The following is a 22,517-nucleotide window of genomic DNA, read 5'->3' on the forward strand; positions in this document are numbered from 1 at the left end:
TCCCCAGTGTCCCCAGTGTCCCCACCGGACCCTTGGCCTTGCCCAGCCCACCACGGCTCCCCCAAAACCCCCAGCCCGTGCTTGGTGCCACTAGATGGCATTTGAGCACTGCACCAGCACCGGGAGCTTCTTAATCCTCCTTACAAAACCCTCCTGGTTTCCCTTTCATCTCTAAACCTCATCACCCACGCGAGTTCAATTTCTCTTCCGAGGGACAGAAAAGCACCAAGCCAAAACAAACCAAAAATCTGCTTAAAAACGGGGAGCAAGCCCAAAAACTGCAAAGCAACTTGGGGTTTTTTGGGGGTTTGTTTGTTTGTTTGTTTTTTGTTGGTTTATTTTTTGTTTGGGGTTTTTTTTGGTTTTTCTTTCTTTTTTTCCTGTTGAGATTATTTCCTATGGAAAATGTGGCTTGGGCTGCCCCCAGAAGGACTTTTTTGCTCTGCAAGAAAAAATGAGAAGCCCACGTTTTGCAGAGGCCCTGGGCCTCGCAGCAGCCTCCAGGGAGGTGCATCCCATGGTGGTAGAAAAGCCAGGAGCTGGATGAGCAGCTGGAGCAGCCACGTGGACGCTGTGCCACTGAGAAATGATGCTTCAGGTACCACCTGATGGGACTAGAGAAGAGGAATTTTACCCAAATCTGGCTTAGTCTGCCAAGATTGTGGAGGGGGGTATAAGAGAGGGGTGGGCAGTCCTGATACCCCACTGGCTCAGCTTTCTCTTCTCTCCCCACTCAAGGGGCACAAATGACTCCTCCACCCACTCAGCTGACCCTCAGGAAGGCCCCTCCCAAAATAATACACCAGGGATGGGGGGGAAAAAAGCATAAGGATAAACCTCCCAGGCTGGAAAAACAGCTGAGATCCCCAAAGAGCATTCCCCAGCCAGGCACTCCCAGAGCAAGGATTGCTGGCCCTTCAGTGGCTCTCCAGGGAACAATGGCACTGATAAAAAGGGGCAGCAGCAGCTCCAATAATTCCTCAACTGCTGGGACATCTCCCCCCCAGGAGCACCCAGCCATCCTCCCCACAGCCACCCCATCTGCCGAGCAGGATCCAGAGGAAGAGTACCATTGCTTCTTTTCCTTTTTCTTTCAGTTGTTTATTTTCAAGCTCTGAAAGGGGTATTATCATAGAGACAGGAAAAATAACAACTGGAAAGCTGTTCTCGTGGGGTAGTGACAGTGTCCCTTTGGGATGGACGGGGCTGATGGCTGAGGAGGCAGCAGCAGCTCTGGTGCAGGGACACCATGCACCCAGGACCCCCTCACCATGGGAAAGCTGCTCAGTGACAAACCCATGGCACCACCCAGACCCAGCCACTGGCTCTCTGAACCACATGTCACCCTGCTCTTTTATTTTCCCCACATACAGATCCCAATAAAAGCAATAAAACTCCCATTTAAAGCTGGGAGCCAAGGGACGGGGTGCAGGCTGTGGGATGAGCACCTGCAAAGCTGGACAGGCTTTTGCTCTCTAAAGAAACAGGAACCAGCTCCTTCAGAAGGTAAAATCTGTGTGTGCCCCCCTCCCCAAACAGTGCTTTAAAAACTAAAGATGTCCCTGCGCCCAGGGGCTGCAGCAGAGGCCGTGTGGGCTCATCCTCTGCCCTGCAACCTCTGGCCACAGGCGAGGAGTCAGCAGGACACAAAGCCAATCCCTGCCCCGGGGCTGTGCTGGGACAGCCAGAGGCAGCACTGCAGTGCACAGGGAGCACATCCCACATCCCAGCTCCGCTCCGAGGATGCTGTGCTGGGAGCGGACACACAGCCCAGGGAGCTGGAACAAGCTGTCTACGGAAACCTCCCAGGAGCCAAGCGTTTTAATTTATCATCATAATCATTTCTGTTCTTTTCCCTGGCTGTTGAAATGGTATTTTTGTTCCACGTGCAGTGGTCCCACGGTGTCCTGCCACTCCTGCTCTGCCCCCAGGGCGGTGGGACGGGGTCGCTTTTCTTTGCGAGGTGCTTTTGGCTTCCACGATCACACAAACTGTAACAAGCTTTACAAGAAAACACTGGCGAGTCCCAAGGTTTGGCAGCAACCTTTTTCAGTGTGGGCCGAGGGCAGGAGGCTATCCCATCCCCTCCTCCTCCATCATACGTGTCCTTCAGCCTCTTCACCTTCAGCACCAGGAGTTTTCGGTCCTTTTCCGCACGCCGCCTTCTCCGCTGTTTTTCCCACACCAGTTTTGCTGGCTGCTTCCTGCCAAGCAGAAAATAAAACACACCGAGTTGGAAACAGGGGAGGGAAGGGGCAGGCAAGAGACAGGGATGCTGGGAATAGGCTCAGGCAGTCCAGCTGCGAGGGGAGAGGTAAAATTGCCCCCCGTAACTCCCCCGTGCCCATCGAGCAGCGCAGCTCCACCGGAGGGTTCTGCTTCCTTGGCTCAGGGCTGGTAGAGGTTAGAGCTCAGCAGCTCAGGCAGCTCCTGGGGAAGGTGTGGGACCCTGGGAATGATGTGACCCACCTCACCAGAAGCAGGGCCTGACACAGAGTGAGCCTGGATGGATGGATGGATGATGGATGGATGGATGGATGGATGATGGATGATGGATGGATGGATGGATGGATGATGGATGATGGATGGATGATGGATGGATGGATGGATGGATGGATGATGGATGGATGGATGATGGATGGATGATGGATGGATGGATGGATGATGGATGATGGATGGATGATGGATGGATGATGGATGATGGATGATGGATGGATGATGGATGGATGGATGGATGATGGATGGATGATGGATGGATGATGGATGGATGGATGATGGATGGATGATAGATGGATGGATGGATGGATGGATGGATGGATGGATGGATGGATGATGGATGGATGATGGATGGATGGATGGATGATGGATGGATGGATGGATGGATGGATGATGGATGGATGATGGATGGATGATGGATGGATGGATGGATGATGGATGGATGATGGATGATGGATGATGGATGATGGATGGATGATGGATGGATGATGGATGGATGGATGATGGATGGATGATAGATGGATGGATGGATGGATGGATGGATGGATGGATGGATGGATGGATGATGGATGGATGGATGGATGATGGATGCATGATGGATGATGGATGATGGATGATGGATGGATGATGGATGGATGATGGATGGATGATGGATGGATGGATGGATGATGGATGGATGATGGATGGATGGATGATGGATGGATGATAGATGGATGGATGGATGGATGGATGGATGGATGGATGGATGGATGGATGGATGGGCAGGCAGGGAAGAGAGGGATGAGGAGGTGAGGCAGCAGGGTCAGAGTGGAGATACATGGGTGAGCCATGGGTGCTGCCCATCAAGAGGGTGCAGGAGAGGAGCACTCAGGCACGGGAAGCCTTACACAGTGCCATCACAGTCACAGCAGCTGGCCTGGCTGGCCCTGATCCTTGCCCGAGCTGGCTGCCCCAGCATGCTGCTCCCCAGGGGCTGCACCAGTCACTTAACCCACAGCCTCAACCTCCAGACACTGCTTCAGAAGAGATTACACTGAAAATGACCCATGTAGATGGCCTGCAAAGCTGAGTCCTCTCTCATTACAGTGCAGCAGGTTTGGTTCAGTGGAATTTTGGACGAGAGCCTGCTCTGAGACAGCGATCTCTGCGCCCGAGCAGAAGAGCAGGTATTGCATTACCAGCTTCAGGAAATCCACACTATCATGTCTCAAAATACTCCTGCCAGAGATGGAATGACACTTCATCTTACTGGCCACCAGGAGTTCATCAACAGTCACTCGCTGGGAGCAGCCAACTCAAACACCAGCGCCAGCCCTGTTACCAGCCCCTGTGAGCTCACACTGCAAATGCTTTTATTGATGATTGAGCACCTGATGGCACCCTCTGCACAAGAGAGACCAAGCAGTAAAACACTTCTTCCCACTGCAGCAGGCTCTCTCCCTCCATCCCCCATCCTGATCTATACTTTAATTTGGTTTAACCCATCTCTTCTCATCACAAACCCGTGGAGCATCCCTCAGCACAACCCTGGGTGGCCAGAAATGAGCAGCACTCACCTTTGCATCCCTCTCTGCAAACTTTGTGAACATGTTGGCGTAGATCCTCCGGTCCCTCTCGTTGTGCTCCTTGGTCTTCTTCTGGCACACAGAGATCTGGGACTTCGCTGCTTTGTTCTGTGGGTTCACCTCCAGCACTTTTTGGAAGTCACATTTGGCCAGCTCGAACTCGTTCATCAATAACCTGGCTTCACCCCTCCTGTACAAGCCTTTCTCATTGTCCTGGTCCAACCCCAGAGCCTGGGAACACACACGGGTCTGTTAACATCTCTGAGCCCTCCCCAGAGATCCCCCACAGCTGAAGCCTCAATAAATCTGTCAAAATTAGGACAAGGTGGCTTCAAATCTCCAGAGCACTTGCATCTTGCTCAACAAAAATTGCCTCATCTCCATCAGCAGCTGGGAGATCATTAATACAGTTTTATTATCTCTCCTTCCTTAAAATACCCCTGAGTGTGGCTGGGATATTCCTTCTTATGTGAAAAGAAGTTTCAAAAAACTCCACCAAACTCCCAATGAGAACATGCAGGAGAAGAGGATGCTTCATCCTCCAGGCTCATGCTGATGCCTTAGGACTTCAGCTTTTATATTTTTAATATACTTGTAATCCTGTCATTCTTTACTGTACAACCCTAACTCCACATACAGTGCAAGCTGCTGCTCTCCCATTTCGGTCAGACACAACAATTCCTCTCCAGGCCTGGGATCAAGGACCCCTCCCTGCCTCAAGCCCCAAGAGATGGGAACAAAAGTGAGTTGGGGGGGAGAAAACTTGGGGTAAATGACTTCATTACCAGGAGCTGCACTTGGAAGATGAACCCCCAAGATGCAAACGGCTCAGACTTATAAAAGTGTGAAACCCCGTGACCCATTGTCCATTTCTTTGGGCGTAGCCCCTGAATGTATCTTCAATAAACAGAAATGCTTTTTATTCCCTTAATTTTGTCTGGCCTCTGTGTTTAGGTAGCCCATAAAGGCACCAGTTTCTGTGACCCAGGGATGGCATCAGTGCCCCCCTACCTTGTCACAGCACTCGACAGCCTTGGCGTACTCTCGCAGCTTCAGGTAGCACATGGCCAGGTTGAGGAAGGCAGCCAGCAGGAAGGAGTCAGAGGCTTTGGACTCCTTTTCAGACAAGCCATACTCCATTTCCAGCCAGGACACAATCTTCCCATACTGAATCACTGCCTGCAGGTACTTGCCCTCCTGAAAGGAGCGAAAAAAGAGGCTCAGTCTGCCCCTGGAATGTCCCGTGAGCAGGTGACAGGTGCCATGTGGGGTGTTCAACAAATACAGGGAAGGAGGAGGATCCCAACTCCCACAGAACCAGCAGGTTTGGGAAAAGCTGAGCCAGAACAGTGGGGAGCTGGGATGCCCCAGCTGGCAGGGGGAGTGCAAAGCCCCTCAGCGTTGGCCCTGGCCTGGGAAGGGGTTGATCTGCTGTCCTGCTCTGCAGGGAGCACAGAGCCAAGGCAATGCTGGGAAGGGATGAGATATCTCAGGGAGCATCAAGGAGTGAGAAAAAGGCAGAGGGAGAGCAGGACTTGCTTTCCCCAGCCCTGTCTGGGGGCACATGGCTTCTCTGACACTGACGGCTGCCAAATTCAGCCCCAGCTCCCCTCCTCTGCCTCTGCCACCCCCAAGCTCACAAACCTTGAAGTACATCGTGCCCTTCTCCTTGACCACGGCTGCCTGCTCCAGCTTCTCCTTGGTGTCCATCTCCCACGACTCCTTGGCCTGCAAAGGAACACTTGGAGCACTCCCCGTGCAGCAGAGCAGCCTCCCCTGCCCCAGCAGGACCGTGCCACTCTCTGGGACAGCGTGGTCACACTCAGGGCTCAGCAGGGTTGTACCACAGAGCCTGCAGACAGGCCCTGCCCCTGCTTCGCCCAGAGTGATGGCACAGGCAGGGGACCCATCCAGGGATGTGCAAATCCCATGGGCTTCTCCTGCATCCCATCCCCAGCCTCCTCATGGGCACAGCCAAGGGCTGGCTGCATGGACCAGCTTTTATCTGTGCAGTCCAGAGGGAAAAAAAAGTGGAGAAAAGGAGAAGAAAGGGAAAGAAACTAAAAGGAAAAGTGAAAAAAGGGAGGAAAAAAATGAGAGAAAAGAAGAAAAAAGCAGAAAAATGAGAAAAAGAAAAAAAAAAGTAGAAAAAAGGAAAAATGAGGAGAACAGAAGAGAAAAGGGGAGGAAAAAGGAGGAGAAAAGAAAGATAAATAAGAGGGGAAAAAAAAGGAAGAAGAAAAAATAATATTAAAATAAAAAGAAAGTACAAAAGGACAAGGTTAGGAACAAATAAGACACCCAGCCTTGGACCTCAGCCACAAGAATAAAACAAACCAACAGAGAAGAACAAATTGAGAACACGAAGCTCCTCGGTGACGTGTCCACTTCAGCAGGGGTTGGGCTGCAGCCACGCCAGGGACAAAGGCTGGAGGCTGCACAGGCCCTGACATTCCTGCAACCCAGCGAGGGACAGGAGCACCTCTGCCCTCACCTTCTCGAAGCTCTTCAGGGTCACCTCGTACACCAGCTCCGCGTTCCCCTGGATTCCGTATTTTGGCTTCCCAGCCTCGCCAAAGCCGTACCTGCAGGGCAGGGGGAGGCTCTCAGAGAAGGGGGAAAACCTTCTTTTCAGCAGAGCTCGCCCATAAATGCACACCCAAGTTGCCACCCACGCCTTTCCAACATTTTGGGGACAGGGTGATGTTGTCTCCATGAGCAGAGGTCCCTGTGGATACACAGTGCATCCATTGGGATGGCTGATCAAAGGCATCTTTCTACACAGGCTTCTCTCCAGCCCTGGTCATTTCCAGGGAGCCATTTTCATCTCAGACATTTGGACTTGGCTAAAGCCCTTTCACCTGTTTTTTTTAGAGCATCTCAATATTCCTGTTTACATGCCACTGGCCACCCCTGCTGCTCCTGCTGGTGTCCTCCGAGACTCTCCTGGAGAGTCCTATTTCCAGGATCGCCATCTTCCACAAGGGCTGGAGGCTCAGACCCGCTCAGCATCGCTGTGGGGACGCTCCTCACCGTGGGCTGAGGTAGAGGATGCAGTGCTCCCCCCTCTGCATCTTCTCCAGGGCCTTGTCAATGCCGATGGGGATGTCGTGGTCCTCCCCTTCGCCCACGACGAATTTCACGTCCTTGCAGTCGAACCTGCGGCCGCCACAGAATCCCTCCAGGTGAACTGCAGAGGGACGAGAGGGGCAGGATGGCACCCAGAGTCACCCAAACCTCGGGCTCCAAAGCGTCTTAGAAAGCGTTTTAAAAAGCATCTCTCCCAAAACTCAGCAGAGCCCGGAGGAGGGAAGAGCCAGGGCTGGGGGCAGCCTGGAGAGGAGGGATGGCGAGGGCTTGGGAACATGGCTGAAAAGCAGGGCAGGCATATCTTGTCTAAGCAGGGACCAAACAACAGATAAACATCGTGACTAATATGTTCCCCTCGCACTCAAGTGCACGAGTCAAGTCTTACTGGAACTGGATATTGCTCCTGGCACGGCGCCATGCAGAGTTTATCACGGTGATTACAAATCTTCTATACTGCGCCATACTGCCTCGACTCCTGCCTCGAAAACAAGGCCACGTTCTCCTGACTCTGAGAACTCAAAGTACAAGATAAACTTTTTTATTTTTAATCTTCAACCAGGAGCCGTGCTGCTGCAGCCCCAGACGCTGGCAGAAGCGCAGGCAGAGCGGACACTGGGTACCTGGCACATTCACCACCTGGCACTCCTGGCTGGCTTTCCACAGCAAGATTATCCTTTTATTTATTCAAACCTGAAGACGTTCCAGGCTTTGGGGACGCTTTTACAACCTTTGCATTCTGCTTGCAGGGTAAAAGGCATACACACACATCAAGGTAAAGCAATTTCACAAGGAACTCCTGCATGTTGTTGGGGGGAAAAAAAAAAAGCCAAAACAAACAGCAAAAAAAAAAGCTTTGTAAGAGGAAAAATTCACAACTGTTCTTAAAGGTTTTGCAGCCTGCAAAGACATGAGCTTTACCTTTGTTTGAGGGGAACAGAATGCAACCTGAGATGCTGCAGGGCACTGAGCATCCTGCTGTGGTGGCAGGATAAGGGTACCAGAAACACCCATGAGGGTCTGGGCTGTGCACGGGAGAGCTGCAGCCTGGGCTGAAGGAAATCTGTGTCCATCCCCTGCCCTGGGACCCTCAGGAGTCCTTAGGATGAGAGGCATGGGCCAACCAGACCTGGCAGCCCCCACTGCAAGGGCAGATCCAGCTGCCCTAAGAGAACCCAAGGATGGGTTCCTCTCTGCAGGGGCAGGATGCCAGGCTCTGCCATGTCCCCTCTTGCCACCAAAGCCACGCTGGGACTCGAGCAGAGGATGCTCAGGTGCTTGCCACCTCCCTGGGACACATCCTGCATCCATCCCTGGTGCCCAGTGACCAGGGCAGTCAGGCTGCTGTGAGCTCACCCAGCTCGGGATGAGGACAAAAAGCAAATCCAGCTCCTCCGGGGACAACCTCTGCTTTTGCACTACTCAAAACCAAGCTGGCTGGTTTTTTAGGCAGAGAAAAGGTGGAAAACTCTGTCTAAAGTACAGGTAAGCCAGCCACCCCACAGCACCCTGCATCTCCCTGCACATTCCTAGCCAGCACAAATCCACAACCCCTGACCCCAAAAGCAGCCCTACAGCTCCCCCAGGCCCCACATCCCCTGCGGGACGTGGTGCTGATGGGAGGATCCACTTTAAAACAGGATGCACAAGGGGATGTTGTGATCCTTCCTTCCAAGGATAGCTGTGCTCTGTTTCAATTGCACAGCAAATGCACCGAGCACGGAGGGGAAAATCTCTGCTCGGGTTTCCAGGAGTGGGTCAGCTGGTTCAGCCGCTCTTGGATTACAGAGAAAAAAAAGTCACTGAAGGAACATCACTCCGGTTGCAGCTCTGACTTATTGTTCTCTCAGTGCCTGCAGCGATTTTGTTTTTGAAGAGCTGAGAACAGAGTGTACTGAGTGCGGCTGGCACACGAACTTGATGTGCTGACAGCAATTTGTACTCAGATTAAAAACGGAGGAGGAGGAGGGGTGTGGGGGGAAAGGATGTAACAAAAGCTGGAATGCCAGATTTCAACTGCAGCACAGGTTTTAGGGAGCAGAGCTGGGATTTAGGGTCTGTGAAACTTAAAGCCTGTAAAAACCCGGAGGTACTTGCTCCTGGAAGAGTGATTTATTCCAGCCTGATTCCAGCACCTCCCAAACCCACAGCTGAGGGAAACCATCACAGCCCTGCCCCAGGGTGGACTGCTGTGTCCCCACAGCTGCTGTGCCACCCCCAGCACAGTGACCACTGCTCAGACAGTGGAATTTGAGTCAAAATCTCATTTTTTTCCTAAAAGAGAGCCTCGTTAGAAGACCCAGCCGCTTAAAGCTGCGAGCTTTGCAAGCTCTCACAGATCAGATTCAATTTCTCAGTTGATAAAGGGACTTTAGGGTCTTTGTGTACAGGAGTTCTGGAATAAAGAAAAGGAAGTAAATGCCTCCCATAGGGAGCGAGGCCTGTGTGTGTCTGAGCAGTTCCTATGAAGGAAAAAACCCCAAACCCCAGCCTGCCCTCCTCTGTCCAGCCCCATGAAATGTCTGCCCCAGAAACGGGACCAGAAGAAGGAGAGCCCAATGGGATGTGAGCTCCTCATCCTCCCACGCCAGCTGAGACCACCCCAGCCTCAGCAAGCCCCTTGTAATAATTCCCTTCCCCCTGCCATCAGCAGCCCTGAGGCCATACGGGAAGCAAAAAGCCCCATTCTGTAAGAGATGTGATGAGACCCCCCAAAAACACCACCAGCATTGGAATGAGGGGGCCAAAGAAGCTGCTGAGTGTCCAAAATACTTCCCAAGTGTTGAGGGGGGAAGGGCTGGCAACTGATGCTTTGGAGGCAAGGCAGAGCCAGGGGTTTTGGCAGATGGCACTGGGATGCAGAAGGGCTGGGGGAGACAACAGAGCCCTGAAACCCCACAGGGATTTGCTTCTTCCATCCTGCCCCAGCCACTGCCCGAGCAGCTCTGGGGTTTTCCTGGGCTGCTGGTTTTCCACCCAGCCCTGCAGGGCAGCACCTCTGGCAGAGCCAGCCCAGGGGCTGGCCAGGAGAGCTCAGAGGAGCAGCCCCAGCTGCTCTCCATCCCATCTGGCCCTGGATGGATGTCACTGCATCCCACCAGCACGCACAGCCACCTCCAGCCTGTGCCCTGCCAGCAGCTCCTTGCTGGGATCAGCTCAGGCCAGGCTGAGCTTGTCCCACGAGGGACCAGCACTCACTCTCCACGGTAGCACCCTCATTAGGGTTGGAGTAACCTTCTCCCTTCCTCTTGATCCTCCGGATTATCCCTCCATCCTCAAACAAGTCCTCGCCTTTGAAGTCAAGCAGCTCGACCTAAAAAATAATAAAGAAAAAGTGGGCAGAGAGCAGGGAAGGGGAAAGGAGAAGAGAAAAACAACAGAGAGCCTCAAAGCAGCAGTTCATCCCCTGGCTGGAGAACCAAGCCAGCTAATTCTCCTTTCAGCTGACGAGCAGAAGTTGCCCATAAAACCCAGATCCAAACCACAGCATAACACACAGGATTTATTAGAAACTGGGACACATCCAGTACCTGAAGCATGACACAAAGTAACAGCAAAAATAAGTTTGTTGAACCTGTAAGGGTACAACACAGCTGCTGCTGGAAGATGATGTGAAAGTCCTCCAGTGTGGGCAGGAGCTTCCCCTTCATCCTCTGATGGGACCAGCTCTGACCTCAGCTTAGTCCACCCTAGACCTGGAAAGCCTGAGCCTTAATTTAGGACAGACTCCCTCCTCCTTCCGTGTCCCAATGAGCCCTGCCCAGGGAGCCCTCCGTGCCAAAAACTTAACTTTCCTACCACCCCTCAGCACTAATGGTTTTTGAGCACCTGGAGGCATTTCCCAGCTGCTTTCTCCTTCCCATGTGCATGTTGAAACCAGGAATCTGCCCGCTCCCCGCCCCAGCACCAGGACTCTGCTAAGCTGGAGTTTCAGTCCCAGCCTTCCAGCTCAGACACACATTTCTGAGAAAGACCTGGCAGCATTTCCTGGAGCAGAGGGACACGTTTCAGGAATCCAAGTTGGCTTGTTTTGTTTTTTTTTTTTTTTTTATTATTGTGGATTTTTTTGTCGTTGTTGTTGGGGCTTTGTTTTTTTAATTATTATTATTATTAATAACTTTTAAATTTTGATCTCTGAGCTGGCTGGCAAGGCAGAAAGGGAGCGAGCTTGCTCATCCACACACCAGCTCAGCAGCATTACTTGCCTCAAAAAAGAGGGTGGCATTGGAGGGGATTTTGGGGGCACTGCCAGCAGAGCCGTAGGCGTACTCGGGTTTGCAGAGCAAGTAGCAGATCTCTCCCTTCTTCATGGTGGCCACCCCAATGTCCCATGCCTTGATTACCTGACCTAGGAGAAGGGCAGATGTCAGGCAGGAGGGAGCAACCAGCAAGCCAGGAACAAACCCAGCCTGGGTGCAGCAAGGATGCACCCAAAAAAACCCCCACGTTCACGAGTGAATTAAGGCAGGGCTGATGCTGTCCAGCTGTCCTGCAGCAGGACCAGCTGATCCTCCTGCCCCAGGGCGATCCCAGCCTGCACCATGCCCGGGATGGACACCCCTGGAGCAGCTCACCCTTGCCCAGGCTGAAGATGAAGGGCTCGTTCCGGTCGCGGCTGGAGTCAAACTTCTTCCCGTTGGCCAGTTTCCCTTTGTAGTGCACGTAAACCTTGTCTCCAATCATGGGAGACTCGTCCTCACTGCCAGGTCGCTTAATGATCTGAGGGAGAGAAAGCACCCATGAGCTGGGGCCATGGATGCATGTGGAGGGGGAGGGAGATACACAGGCATTTACATTAAAAAAAAGAAAAGAAAAAAATATATACATGCATATACACCCCAGGGATGCCCTAAGCAACAGGAGGGAGCTATTCAGTTTGCCCCTAAATTTGCCCATCATCAGCTCCTAAAAACAAATCTCAAAGTGGAGCCACAGCAGTGGAGCTGGCCTGGGCTGGGAGCAGAGACCAGGCCATACTGGGTGGATAAACACCATGGCTCCAAACCTGCAGTGAGTGCAGCTCCACTCACTCTCTGTGCGTCCACATTTTACTCACAGGGGTGTGTCAGTTCACTACTCACTCCTTGTCAACACTTTTTTCTGAACGCTGCAGCCGGGAACAAGCAGTTCTCGAGCTGAGGATGGAGCAGGGGAGGATGCTATTCTTGGAGGAAAGGTCCTATTCAAGTGGAGAAGTGTAAGTGCTGAGGAGCAGAACTATCCAGAAACGGCCCTGAATATGAAAAAGGGGCTGTGGAGCAGACTGGATGACCTCAGTAATGTGCTCTTTCTAATGTTTGTGAGTCACACACAGAAATGCTTTGTGGATTTACAGCTAATAATCTGATTAGGAGCACAATAGCAGTGAAATTCGTGGAGCAGCCTGGGCCCACCAGCCTCAACCACCACTCCATTCTCCTTTACCCCAAGCAACGCTCATCCTCTTTGCCTTGGAAATGGAAGAACTCGATCCCACAGCCCTGGAGCTGTGAGCCTGAGGGCTGGGGATGCAGCCCAGCGGGGTCACCGTGCACCCCAAAGTGCAGGAAGGCAGGACGCTCTCGGCAGATCCCCCTCACCTTCAGAACCCCTCGGTCCTTGGACGGCGTGATGTCCTCCCCACGCTCGGCCAGAGCTGCTGCCTGCACCTCCCCTTCACTCTTGGTGGCCTCGTCAGTGGTCATGGTCTCCTCGGAGCTGGGGGGACACAGCACACACCGTGTCAGCCTGGCAGGAGCACGGGAGGTGGGGGAAGAGGAAAGGGTTTGTCACCCTGCATGGAAACACAATGCACAAGCAAGCAGTTCCCCCCAAAATTAAAGCAAGCCCAGCAGCAAAAGAATGCCAGCTATTTGGGTGGATAAAGAGAAAATTCATGGCGACCATCTAAGGAGCTGAGGGGTTTTGGGGCAAACTGCTGGAGCACTGAGCTCCCAAATGTCACCACGTAAGCAGCCGAGGTGCCAGAAAAGCCACGTTTTCCATTGAACACAGACTTTTTTCCAATGGTTCCTGGTGAAAAAAAGAATTGCCTACAGTCTCAAAAACATATTTCCTGATGATTTCCTTCAGACCATGGGGCTATTTTGGTAGCTGCACTGCTGGGTGACACATCATCAAGGAAACATGTGACGGAGAATTAGAAAGCGATGGGATTTTTAAGACATAAACCAGATCTATTAAAGCCTCTGTAATTGTGAAACTTTCCCACAGTCTTCAGCGTGGAAGCTGATGTTAACCAGCAGGAGAAATCATTCATTTGAGGGATTCAAAAAGAGCAAAGAAAGGATGTTTTCAGCTCTAAGGAGAGATAAGTCGCGCTGCAAGAAGAATTGCTTTCCTCGCACCCGGGTGGAAAGGGAAGGACTGGAGCCCGGCCCCCCCAGCACAGGAAGCCACTGAGACACAAAGAGCCCTGAAATGGAAGAAGCAAAGAGAAAAATAAGGGAACTACTTGTTGCAAGGCTCAATTATCACATTATTCGGGTGATATTTAATGGGATTCTGCTCCCTTTCCTCTGCGCTGCTGGGGTTTCAGATGGGAACATCTTTTTTAAAAAGCATTAAAAAAAGCAAAGCAACATGTGGTGAGAGCCATTATCTCACAGGTATTTATTGCAAAACGTGCCGTGGGTTACTTTGGAAGAAATGTTTGAGGATGTGGGTGGTGAAGCACTGGTTACCCAAAAGGGTGATGGACGCTTCATTCCTGGGAACATCTGGGTGAGTTTGGGCAGAGCCCTGAGCAACCTGGTCTAGTGGAAGCTCACGCTGGGGAGCTGGACTAGATGGCCTTTAAAGTTTCCTTCCAATGCAAAACCATTCCATGATTCCATGATTTGGGTGCTGGGATGGTCTCCAAGCCACCACAGCCTTCCTCTTGGAGAGGAGGGAGGAGGAGGTGCTGCCCATCCCAGCACGGGCATGGCATCGGCACCGCACGCCAGCTCACGACCTCCCAGCACAGATGCCATCCAGCACCAGGGACACATCACCCACACCCCACCCGTAAGGACCGGGAGAAGCCCAAAAAGCAGCGAAGCTTGCCCAAGCATCAGCACCTTGTGGGGACAGAACCTCCCCAGGCCCACCGAGCAGGAGACGGACAGGGAGGTGCTGGCTCCGGTTTGCCAGTTGCTAAATCCCACCAAGAGACATCTAAAAATACACCCTACGCATCCTTCTCATTATTTTTCTACGTAAGCAATTAGAGGAGTCATCCAGGGAAGCTGGCCAAGGCGGGCGGGAGGGGAGACTCTGCGTCAGCAGCAGAGGGAGGGAAGGAGCCCACAGGACCCAGCTCTGGAGATGTGGCCCACGTTAGGAAAGAGCTCCCGGCTCCTCCGTCCAGCAAAAACGGCTCCAACTGGGTTAGAGAAAAGAGAGCACTGCTCCCACTTATCTCCCATTTGGAGCGGCAGGAGGAGGCTGGCCAGGGGCCAAAATCCCAATTAATTTGAAACAAACAGTTGTAGGACGAAAAAAAAAAATAAAAAAAATCTGCTGCTCCCTGAGGTTTAAATAGCGAGCAGGCAGGGATGTCAGTGAGCACAGCAAGCTCGCTGGTGGTGTCAGGGCCTGAATCCTCTTGTTTGTGTACTCTGGATACAGGGAGGGCAATAATTAATCACTCTGTGCAAAAGCCCCTGGGTGTTTCTGACACCCCAAGCAGATCCTGCTCTCCCGTTGCTGCTACTGCCCAGAAGATTAATGTGAGTCTGTACATGAAGCCAGAATAAACCATCCTCCCTCCTCTGAACAGCCACGCTGCTCACTTCCCTGGGATTTAAACACCGAGGGGTCGGAGAAGCACAGAAATAAATAAAAACAAGGCTTTTCATTCCACAATTCCCTCTCCACGCAGGTGTTGCTGTCTCCCAACACTGAGGAATAGGTGAAGACTCAGAGGGGAGAATGGGATGCAGATGTGTGACCCCGGGCTGAGGACAGACAGGTATCACACATGCTAGGGTTTCACCAAGCACACCATCCCCAGCCCCGATTCCTAGAAACCGGCATACCGGGAACCTGCCAGCTCCAAATGGAAACTTCATGCTGCAGATCCCTCCCGGAGGCTCGCGGGAGGGGAAAGGGATGGGGAACAGCAGGGCTTTGGGCAGGGCTTGGGGGGGGGTCTCACCTTGCCACCATGCACTCCTTGGAGAAGGTTTGAAGGTGCAGGGAGAGTCCAGGCCCAGAGACACAGCGGGGAAATACCTGGTAAGAAGAGGTGGGGGACAAAAAGAAAAAAAGGTTAAAAAAACACATGTTTTTTTTAATTCTGAAATAGGATTTCAGGATTTCGGAAGAAGAAGGGAGAACAGAGCAGTTTTGAGCCACAGGTCATGCTCCACCATGGTCAGAAATGGGTGATGAAGACTATGGCCAGAACCCGTTTTGACTCGCTGTCTCCACAAAACAGCATCTTACCATCAGCTTTACAAAAAACAAATCAAGGCTATATCCTGTCCAACTTTTCCCTGGGATGAAAATTAACAGGACGAAAAAATAAGAGTTGGCTGCTCTGGGGTTTGTTTTTTAAGACCCACTTAGCACAAAGCACTTTCACTTCCACGGCACCACAACAGCCCTAAAAGCTCCAGATTGCAACACAGGAGGGAGTTTCTTGAAAACGCAAAGGTCAGGCTTAAAAAAAAACAAATCTGAAAGCACAGCAGGGGGATGTGGGGCCCCGGATCCTGGTGATCATCTCCCCACATCCCAGCCCCTCGGGCTGGACAGGGCTACACATGCATCCCCCAGCACAGACTGGTAATGAAGAATAACCCAATTAGTGCAGCAGCTGACTCTCTCCACTGTCCCACAGTGGATTGCTTCCCCTTCCATCACAAACTGCTTCTTTCCTGATAAAATCCCTTCTTGCTGAGCAAGCTGTGCCTGTGCAGCAGGACAGGGAAGGCCAGAGCAGTGACTTCTCCTGGGTGAGGGTGTTTTAAGACACCTCAGGGCCAGCCTGCTGAGCAGAGACCAAGAAAGGTGATGGTAATGAGTTAAAATTGGGATTTCTAACAAAATATGACCTTCCTAAGATGGACGAGCAGCTCTACACAAACCTCAGCTGCATCCCAACACATAAGGACACACCTGGACACTGAGTGCCACACTCAGACATCACAGTTAATTCATATTTTTTTGGTTTTTTTTGTAATCTCGGCCACTTGACTTTCTCCACCTCCTTCAAAATAAACAGGGAAGCCATAAAATTGAGACTATTGTTCACCAGCTGAGAGCTCCCAGGGATCAATTCACTTCCCAGCGCGCGCGTTGTGCAAGCGGCCAACACCCAGGCACGGCACCTTGCTTCAAACAAAAAAAAACCCAAAATGCAAACAGAGCTGCTTGGATTGCCCGGCACCACGAGGAGCCCCCGGGGCACCCGGGGTGAGCTCTGGTTCCCAGGGACCGAAGCACAACCCCTGGTCTCCCGTGTCCAGGTGAACCCTGGTACCAAACGGTGCCACCCCCGCCTTGGGGACACCTCAGAGAGGGACACAGTCCCCAGACACCTCCCAAGGAGCACGAGGTATCTGCCTGTGAGCAGAAAAGCAGCAACAGGGGAGGGGTTTAAAACAGTTAAGAGGATAATGAAGTGAAAAAGAAAACTACTGAGTGCAGCTCGCTTAGATACAGCAGTGGATGCTCCCATCACACCGGCTGCATCATGCTGCCTAGCTAGTATTTTTAAGCTTCTGAAATGGTTTTATTTAAGGTTCAATTAATAACTAATTGGTTTTTTTAAAAAAATATGTGGAATAAGAGGCTGTTCCTCAGCTGCAGCGAGAGGAACAAGTGAGCAGGATGGGTCACTAACCCTGCCAGAATAAATATCTCAGGCAAAGGCAAGATGGGTTCAGTGTCTCTGCATCCCCTGGAGTGAGGTGAACAGGCCCGTGCCAGCAACACACAAAAGACTTTCAGAGAGAAGTGGTTTTATCCCCCCAGTTCACAATATAAACCCATTAAAAATAATCTGGCTCTTCTGCTGGTTTTCTAGCAAGGAAGTGCTCGCTTGGTGCTTTTCCCAGGTCACTTCAAAATAAAAAAAAAATAAAATCAGAGGGACAAAGCTGCTCTGAACTCTCTTGTGAGCAGCCTGTGGTCCATCTCCTCCAGAGACACAACACCCTCCACTTTCATGTCAAAGGGAATTAAGAAAAAAAAACAGCATTTTACTTTCTCCTCCCTTATTCTGAAGGATAAACTTACACCAGGGAAAACAGAATCCACAGAAATGAATGGGTAGCTGCTGTCCCCATAGGGGGAGAAGGTGCCAGGGGCAGGACGAGGCTGAGCATTCTACAGAGATGCTCTGCAGCTCCTTTCCCACCTGCCCCAAAAGCCACCCCTGGCCCCAGCAAGGATTGCAGCTGCTCCCACCACAAAAATCCCAGCAAGCCTCAGCCCCAAGAACAGATCCTCAAAACACCGGAAAAACCAGGAATGCCCAAAGTGTCCGCTCTGCATCGGCAGGGAGAGGCAGCAGCCTGCACCCATCCTGCTCCCGAGGGGCTGACACAGCTTTAATGATGGCCAAAACAAAAGAATCCAGGAAATACAGTAATAATGAGTGTAAAAAGAGCTGTTCCACACCAGCCCGAGCTTCTTGGGAGATGCCTGGAGGCCAAGCACCCAACCAAGCTCAGAGGCTGTAAAATAGAGACATGGAACAGCGGGGAATGCAACCCCCTAAAGCTTTCAGAAACTGGGATTATGTAACTGGACAGGAAAAAAAATAATAACATAGCCAAGCAGGTTATATAAACCATGTGTAAAATGTGAGAAAGTACTTGACATCCCACTACCCACTCCTTGGCACCCTCTCACTGGGTTTTCTGCCACCAAAAATGAGCGAGGTCCTTTCAGTTGTGTTTCCTCCTCTGGTCAAAACAACCGGGGAAACAGACCAGCCGGGCTTTTGGGAATTAAACATTCCACCTCTGGCTGCTAAATGTGAAGTTTCCCTCCCCATACAGCACATCAAGGGAAGTCCAAGCCCTGCACAGGCGACCCAGAGCAGCCTCCTGGCAGCAGCTACTCCAGTGCTGAGCACATTGAATTTCGAGTGACAGCTCGGGGGGACTAAAATAAATACAAAATGGGAATAAACAAGGAACTCCTCGTTTGCCAATTCTGTTTTAATTTAGCCTTTTCTCCAGAATAAACGTGGCGATTAAACTTGGATTTATTTAATTTTTTTGTTGTTTGTTTGCTTCCAAAAACACCTCGCTGCTCGCAACAGATATTTGGGTTTTTCTCCAAGCAACTCGCAGCCAGGTGAGCCCTGGCAGTGGGAATGCTGGGTTTGGGGGTCTATCCCCACACACGAGGGCTCAGCAGCACCTGGAGCATCCCCGGGGGGATCCCCAGCTCAGCACCAGCACTGCCAGCAGCAGCTCTGGCACCCACAAATAACTCAGCAGCCAAGGCTGCACCAGGGGCTCCCCAATGCCAAATGATTTTGGCAAGCAGCAATTCCCAGTGGAACTGCAGCCTGCTCTGGTGCCAAGGGGGGATTTCTTGGAGGAGCATCTCAAGAGGACAAACGGCAGGAGGGGACTGGGGTGGCACTGCCATGGCTGTGAGGGGCAGAGGACAGCACGGCTTTGGGGACAGTGCTGCAGCCCCAGCACGGGGTGAGGACAGGCTCTGACACACACTCCTGGGCTGGGGAGGGAGGCTGCAGCCCACCTGGGCTCCTTTTTGGGATGGAGGCACATCCCAGGAACGATGCTCTGTGCCAGGCTCGTTTTGTCCAGTGGTTAAATTTCATGTAAATCAGAAAGTTCTTGCAATGAGAATATTTTTCCATCTAAGAGGAATACTGCTATTTACAAAGATGGGCACTGCAGGCAGAGGGGGATTTAACTGCAGTCCCTCGCAGTCCTGGCTCTTCACTTCTCACAGTTACTTTACTATTATTTCCCTAATTTTCCAACGCACTCGCTTGCAAAATCAGAAATCCTTACAAATCACAATTACCAGTTATGGAAAAAGCCTGTCAGCTCCATGACAAACAAGCTACATGAACAACTTGTACGCTGGAGCACTCGTGGCCACTTCTTTACACCCACGGGCACAGAGCATTAAAATAATTTTAAAAATCCTCGCTAAGTGATATCCATTTCCCTGTAACGTGCACGAGATCAGGAGGAGCTTCACAGCTCCCTCAAGGGGCTGCAACAACTCTGCATAAATTCGTGTAACCGAGAGTGACTAGAAAATAAAATTGATGTAAAATAGTATACAATGAGAAAACATAAAATAGTAAAAAATAGTATAAAATGAGAAATAACTGAGGACAAAGTATTTTTTAAACCATTTACAAAATATTTTTTCTGCTGAGCCAGTCTGGGAGCTGCAGCCAGCCCGAGGAGGTCTTGGTGCCAAGCATCTCAGACCTTCCAGCAAACTTTCTCCTTCTGCAAGCAGGTGATGAATTAAAACACCCATAACTACACGGCAGTGACGCTCCTGAGGGATGCAGTTTGCTTTCTACTCAGGAATTGTCCTTATTTTTTGCCTCTTCCCAGCAGGAAGGTGCTCTAACAGTGCTGGGAAAGGACCTCAACGTGACTGAAGCGTGTGCTGGGCAAACACAGCCCTGGGAAGATGAGGTTATTTGCATTTATTATAAAAAATTAAAAAAAAAAAAAAAGCCAGATCCAGGCTCTGCCAGACGTATTTAATGATTTTCCTCTCCCCAGCCCTTCACCAAGGCAGGGGAGGAGGCAGGAGGCAGGCAGCTTGCTCATGTTTTAAAGGAAGCAGCAATTTGTGCTTTCAACTTTTCTTTAAACTTTTAATGTCAGTTTCCAGTTGGCTTTGATATCCCAGTGATGCCCCCAAGTCCACCTCAAGTTTAACAGCTCGTTAGGGTGAGACACTATTTAAACTCTATTTTTAAAGTATCAGCTCCTGGATACTTTTTTCCATTATATTTTATTTTTAAGGGTACTTTTATTACTTGCACCGGTGGGGACAGAAATTCGGGCAGCTTCGGAAGCTGCAGCCTGGGGACACACCGATGACAGCCCCATCTCGTCCAGTCCCGTTGTGTAAAACAGTTTCCTGGGAAGAGCAAGCTCACCCGAACGCGCCTTTGGAAAACAGAACTCTGCGGGAGTTTTGATGCCCGGAGCGGAGGGGGAAAATCGCAGAAACTTTTTTAAAAAACCACTTTCCCCTTGTGCAACAGCCACTTCTACCTGCTGCCGGAGGCTGCGTGCGGCGGTGCGCGCACCCTGCGGGGTCCCGGTGCTCGCTGGTTGCTGTCCCAACGCTCCGGGAGCTCCGGGAGCCTCGGCCGGGGCCGGAAAAGCCGAACCCGGGCCGGGACAGCAGCCGGGATGCGCCGGAGCATCCCCGGGCACCGCTGCGGGAACCCTCCCGCCGCCGCGGGGGCTCCGCGGGGCACGAACCCCGCTCCCATCCCCACCCCGCGGATGCCACCATCCCCTTCCCCAGCGCCACTCGCGTCGCCGGCGTCCCCCCGCGCGTCCCCAGCGGGGTCCCCACCCCGCACTGCCACGCACCGCCTGGCCCCCGGCAGTCGCGCAGCCCCGGCGGGGTGCCGCAGAGCCCCAGCGCGGCTGGCGGCGCTGCCCGGCCCGCGGTCCCCACCTGTCGCCGTGGCTGTCGCCGCTGTCGCCGCCGCCCGGCTCCGAGTGGCCCCCGCGCGCCCGCCCGGCCGGGCCGCCCCGCCCCGCGCCGCGGCCCCGCCCCTGCTCGCCGCTCATTGGCCGCGCCGCCTGCCCGTCTCTATGTTTCACGTTGCTATTGGCTGCGGGGGAGGCGGTATGCAAATCAGAGCACTGTGCCCGCGCGCTCGCCCGGGTGGCACCGGCGGGACCGGGCGGGAGCGGGGACAGGGACAGGGACAGGGACAGGGACAGGGACAGGGACGGGGACAGGGGACAGAGAGAGACAGGGACAGGGGACAGAGACAGGGATAGGGACAGGGATAGGGACAGGGGACAGACAGAGACAGGGACAGGGACAGGGATAGGGATAGGGGACACAGGGACAGGAATAGGGGACAGGGGACAGAGACAGGGATAGGGACAGGGGACAGAGAGAGACAGGGACAGGGATAGGGGACAGGGGACAGAGAGAGACAGGGACAGGGATAGAGACAGGGACAGGGACAGGGACAGGGACAGGGACAGGGACAGGGACAGCCCGGCCCCGGGAAGTGCCCCGCGCTGTTTGTCCCGTGCCATGCCCGGGGCTCAGCTCCACGCGGGGCTGCCCCGGCACCGCCGCCACACTCAGCGCTCCTCACCCCCCCCCCCCCGGGCTGTCCCCAACCCTGCACCTCCGTGCCACCCCCGCAAGGACACCCCAGCCCCCGAGGTGCCCCTGAGGTGCCCCGGAGGTGCCTTGGTGGCCCCCCAGCTCCCCAGCGGGTGCCCAGTCCCTCGCAGCTCCCCCGGGAGTCACGGCAAGCACGGCGCTGAGCTGCCTCAGGGCTGGGGACACAGCTGGGGACAGAGAGTGGGTTTGGAGGGACAGCGGCTGCTGGAACACGCAGAAATGTCCCAGTTCGGGGTGAAGGAAATAAGATTTTTGTCAAGAGCTGCCTCAAGAATAACCCCCCGAGATTAGAAAGCAGTGCTTCTGTGATTAAACACCTCGTCCCTGCTCATCGCTGCAGCGCCCGAGCTGAAAAAATTGGGGGCAGATTGAAATGGGGGCATCTCTGAGTGTTTCTATAAAGTGGTCATTTTTTTTTCCCAGGTTCGTGTTGTAATGAGTGCCCACAGCTCCCAGCCTGCAGCCTCATTCCCTCAGGATGATCCAATAAAACCTTCAGGGCCGGGCTGAAGGCAGCACTGTGTTGGTGGGTGCTTCCTCACAGGTCTGCTTTTTATGCTGAGTTTGATTTCCCCGGCTGTAATTTAGACACCGGTGTCACTCATCAGAAATACAGAGTGAAAATTAAAGCCCACTTTAGAAGAGGAGAAAGAAAAAATTGTTTTCATGGCATTTAATTTTCCCCCCTCTGAAATAACCCTGGTGAACCTTGCATCTGGTTTCAAACAGTTCCCTCCTGGCAATAAATTTCCAAGAGCATTACATATTCGTTTACAAAACAAAATTAAAATACTGTGGGTTTGCAATACCAGGAAAACCCACAGCATAATTCCATCAGGCCCCTGAGATAACACCAAAACCCTGAAAACCCCATGGGACCAATGGCAGCAATGAGGGGGTTCGGCCTGGTTTGTCCTTGCACTACAAAAATTGTAATTTCTTTTTTGTTTGCATAGAGAGCACCCCCCAAAAAATGCATGGGAATAAAGATCAGAGTTGCTTTTTTAGAAAATTAAAGACATCTTCCAAATCACT

The 22,517-nt window shown here is 52.3% G+C and overlaps 1 protein-coding gene across 3 annotated transcripts; it reads right to left on the reverse strand.

The window, feature by feature from the left end:
- Positions 1–1,085: 1,085 nt before the first annotated feature.
- FKBP5 (FKBP prolyl isomerase 5) lies at positions 1,086–20,845 on the reverse strand. Of its 3 annotated transcripts, none has more exons than XM_038162640.1 (12): positions 20,790–20,845; positions 15,289–15,365; positions 12,728–12,845; positions 11,723–11,867; positions 11,354–11,496; positions 10,347–10,461; positions 7,095–7,251; positions 6,556–6,646; positions 5,706–5,789; positions 5,073–5,258; positions 4,053–4,292; positions 1,086–2,204 (listed from the first exon to the last, which is right to left on the reverse strand). In XM_038162640.1, exons 2-12 carry the CDS (start codon positions 15,297–15,299, stop codon positions 2,097–2,099), a joined length of 1,398 nt encoding a protein of 465 aa, XP_038018568.1. In that variant the 5' UTR covers positions 15,300–15,365; positions 20,790–20,845; the 3' UTR covers positions 1,086–2,096. The 3 variants fall into 3 exon arrangements, with proteins under 3 accessions (XP_038018568.1, XP_038018569.1, XP_038018566.1); XM_038162641.1 differs by having other exon boundaries at positions 20,702–20,804; XM_038162638.1 differs by lacking the exon at positions 20,790–20,845 and adding an exon at positions 15,579–15,638.
- Positions 20,846–22,517: the final 1,672 nt, after the last annotated feature.

The sequence above is a fragment of the Motacilla alba genome, chromosome 26, assembly GCF_015832195.1.
Source record: "Motacilla alba alba isolate MOTALB_02 chromosome 26, Motacilla_alba_V1.0_pri, whole genome shotgun sequence".
In the NCBI taxonomy this organism is placed as follows: Eukaryota; Metazoa; Chordata; class Aves; order Passeriformes; family Motacillidae; genus Motacilla; species Motacilla alba.

Coding starts and splice junctions, on each gene's coding strand:
- FKBP5 (XM_038162638.1), bottom strand. Junction 6,647..7,094: donor ATCCTCTACCTCAGCCCACG/GTGAGGAGCGTC, acceptor CCTGCCCTGCAG/GTACGGCTTTGGCGAGGCTG. Junction 2,205..4,052: donor TTGCAGAGAGGGATGCAAAG/GTGAGTGCTGCT, acceptor TCTGCTTGGCAG/GAAGCAGCCAGCAAAACTGG.